Source organism: Octopus bimaculoides, chromosome 4, assembly GCF_001194135.2.
Source record: "Octopus bimaculoides isolate UCB-OBI-ISO-001 chromosome 4, ASM119413v2, whole genome shotgun sequence".
Classification (NCBI taxonomy): Eukaryota; Metazoa; Mollusca; class Cephalopoda; order Octopoda; family Octopodidae; genus Octopus; species Octopus bimaculoides.
In genome coordinates this window covers 101,639,220-101,643,158 of record NC_068984.1, presented here as the reverse complement: position 1 = coordinate 101,643,158, position 3,939 = coordinate 101,639,220, and the positions used below count along the sequence as shown (strand labels likewise).

Below are 3,939 nucleotides of genomic sequence, written 5' to 3'. Positions count from 1 at the left end.
CTATGTTAGCAGTTGAAGTATTAATATGTTCATTAACATGTGCATGATTATTGGTTGCGTTGGTGTTATTAATTGTTTGGTAGTTATTTGTGTTGTTATCAATAATAAGACAATTTTTATTTTCAAGGGTCCTAGCTAGTTCAATGTTCTTTCTATTTAACTTATTGATAATAGATCCTATATTGGGGAGAGTAGAGTATGAGATACGGATTGTGTGTTGAGAGAAGATTTTAGAATATCTATGGTTAGGGTCGAAATTTTTTTGTAAGATATCCATAAATTTCTTTTCGATGTTCGTAGATACTGCATAGTTGTAAGGGATGTTAAGCCATATAGAATTTTTTCTTCTAAATTTGTAATATGAAAGGGGTTTGTGGTTATCATAAGTGTTTGGGGTTATATTATTGTTTCTATTATCATTAGTAGTTTTCTTATTGGGATCTATTTTGTTATGTAAAGTAATTTTCCTATTTTTATGGCCATTATTATAATTTCTTAAGCTAGGTATCTTGTTGGTGTTAATATGGTTGTGTAATAATGATTTTATTACCTATAACTTACACGTTTTTAATATATTTTTCAGTGGCTGCCTATTCTGGATGTGATTTTCTCAGTGATGTGTTGGTGTCATGTCTCCTCCCATAATTTTACAGTTTTTAGTGAAGTTACACTTCGCCTGGCTTTACTTTTAGAAGTTTGCGCCAATTTAACACAAGGAAAGAAATCATGGAGTAATGACTGTCTTCTTTAAATAAACTTAAAATATTATGAAAAACTTTTCTTTCTAAATGAGCACATTTATTTAATAGCTATTTTGATATAATATAAGTAGATTTGCTTGAGAACATATATAGAATTTGACATTTTGTTCTTTAAAAATATACTTTGTCCTAGTCTAGTATTTTAATAAGTGAATGAATCTGTAATATCCTTAACTTAGGTTGGTAAGATATATATATCAGCGACAGAGGCAGCATTAAAACTGAGCGGTAATATCTATCCCCACTTAAACATGCACGTTATCCCCACTTAAGCATGAGAAACTCTCACATTGGCTTTTTGCACTAAAAGCTACTATCAGAATTTCTCTCACTGTATCTACTGCAGTAAAGTTTGTTCTTATTTCTTTATTGCCCACAAGGGGCTAAACATAGAGGGGACAAACAAGGACAGATGAAGGGATTAAGTCAATTACATCGACCCCAGTGTGTAACCTCGGCGGAATTTGAACTGAGAACGTAACAGCAGACGAAATACCGCTAAGCATTTCTCCCGGCATGCTAACGTTTCTGCCAGCTCACCACCTTAAAGTTTGTTCTGACAGAACATCCATATTTAAGTGGGGATAAATCTTAACTCTGGTGTGAAATCACGGTAACTTAATAAAATAAAAACATTTCAATAGACATTTAAGTCGAGCATTTCAAATGTGAATCTGATGGCAAAATGAACTGTAAATTTTTAAGTTACTTTTTAGAAGTATAAAATATTATCTGTGTTCCTATGTTTCTCTATGTGTCTCTCTGTGAATATGCAATAAGTTCAAACATATTTTCAGGATCTGTATAATGAGTAAAATAACTACCAGATTCCTACTGGGACCAATTTAATTTACTTGACTGACTCACTATTAAATTTGTAAATTGTTGTAATTAATTTCGTTCATCTCATCAATTCAGTCTTCGAGTACCATCACTGTTAACTTTACATTTCCTTCCTCAATTTTCCATAAATTATATTCTATCATACACTGGATAATTCATACTTATCAACCACATGGTTCCGGGTTCAGTCCCACTGCGTAGCACCTTGGGCAAGTGTCTTCTACTATAGCCTTGGGCCGACCAAAGCCTTGTGAGTGGATTAGGTAGACGGAAACTGAAAGAAGCCCATCGTATATATGTATATGTATGTGTGTATGTGTTTGTGTGTCTGTGTTTGTCCCCCCAAGATCGCTTGACAACTGATGCTGGTGTGTTTACGTCCCCATAACTTAGCGGTTCGACAAAAGAGACTGATAGAATAAGTACTAGGCTTCCAAAGAATAAGTCCTGGGGTCGATTTGCTCGACTAAAAGGCAGTGCTCCAGCATGGCCACAGTCAAAAGACTGAAACAAGTAAAAGAATAATGTACTGGTTCATTTATCATTTATACAAAATCTGGTTTCCAATTTGCCATCAATTATTAAAATGTATAGAAGTTATGTAGCACATGTTTCAGTTATAATAGTAATGCTGACTGAAAAATGTCTAAAGACAATGTTATCTACTTTATATATATAAAAATAGGAAAATACCAGTACACAGTAAAATATATTACAGTTATACATATATACATATATATTAGGAGTAAATAAGGCGATGAGTTGGCAGAATTGTTAGCAAGCTGGGCAGAATGCTTAGTGGCATTTCATCTGTTGTTATGTTCTGAGCTCAAATTATGCTAAGGTCGACTTTGCCTTTCATCCTTTTGGTATTGATAAATTAAGTATCAGTTGCTGGGGTCCATGTAATCGATGTATCCCCTCCTCGAAATTGCTGGCCATGTGCCAAAATTTGAAACTAATATATTTAGAGCAATTAAAAATCTAATTTGCTGTTGTTATTGTAGTTGTTATTTTTTTATTGTTATTATTATTTTGCAGAAGATATAGAGAAAAAAGAAATGCTTTTGATGTCTTCATCATCACCACCAGAAATGACATTTAAAAAAGAAGGAAACTCTTCATCTTCAAATTTAGTTGAGGATTCTTTTATACCATCAGATATTCACCTATTGACAAAAGAAGATTTTTTGAGATTAGCAAGAAACATTCTAATGAAAGGCCTCAAAGATATTGACCAAGCTCGCAGTTTAGCTGCAAAACAGGAGAGTCCAATGTCCAGGAATGCTTTGGGTGTAAAAGTAAGAGCACACTATGTATGGTTAATAAACAGCTTCAACTTTTAGAGAACATCTTGGTTAAGAAAGAAATTCTTTCAATGTAAATTCATTTGTATTTTTCTCTTCTGGCTGTTTTCTGAAGATAATTAGTAATACATATAACTTTTGAAGCACTCAGAAATTTAGATTAGTATTATGTATTAATAAGTTTTTTTGGTTTTTGCATGGTTTGTTTCAGGATAAATGATAAAGCTCCTTCCTGAGTAATATAGAACCATAAGGCCAGTTTCCCAATTTCCCAGTCCACTGCAGGATTATTCATTTTTGCCAGCAGAGTGGACTGGAGTTAGGTGAAATGAAGTGTTTTGCTCTAGAACATATTGCATTGCCTGATCCAGGAACTGAAACCATAATCTTACGATCATGAGTCCAACATCCTAACCACTTAGCCATGCACCTCAACTAATTGTTTTAGCCTAATGAACATTAAATAATTTTCAGTCATTTTCACACAAAGAATGTAGACATAAAAATGAAGTCACTCTGTACTATGCAGCAACTTGAGCTGGTGTCTTCTAGCATGGTATCAGGTTGACCAAAGCCAACTGAGTGAAATTTGGGGAATGGTAAACAGAAACAGTGTGATAGTCTATCTGAAATGTTGTGACTGTTTTAGGGTGGTAGATTTTTTCTTTTACTTGGTTTTAAAACATTTCCCCAACTCTTGCATGCCTTCTACAAGCCCTCCACAAGATTTTCATCTAGACCTCTACTCTAAGGAGAACTTCCTTGGTCTCAGGGGCCCTGATAAAAATCTAGAGTACTATTCTTCTTCCTCTCACTAAAACTTCCTCTCTCCAACTATATCTCCTAGAAGCTTCAGACAAAAAACTTCTACCTAGCAGGGCTTCTGAGTACCTACAATGTCCATATGTATGGGACTATGTAGGGTAGTCCTTTCAGTCAAGATGTATCGATATTTAAGAAAGGTGGCAAGCTGGCAGAAACGTTAGCACGCCAGGCAAAATGCTTAGCGGTATTTTGTCTGTCTTTAC

General features: G+C 34.3%; 1 protein-coding gene across 1 annotated transcript in view; it reads left to right on the top strand.

The window, feature by feature from the left end:
- LOC106878790 (cilia- and flagella-associated protein 54) overlaps nucleotides 1–3,939 on the top strand; it is a 77,649-nt gene that overhangs the window by 13,677 nt on the left and 60,033 nt on the right. The window contains exons 7-8 of the mRNA XM_052967654.1: nucleotides 584–731; nucleotides 2,646–2,905. Of these exons, the coding sequence (XP_052823614.1) occupies nucleotides 584–731; nucleotides 2,646–2,905 (408 nt within the window). The remainder of the gene's footprint in view (nucleotides 1–583; nucleotides 732–2,645; nucleotides 2,906–3,939) is intronic.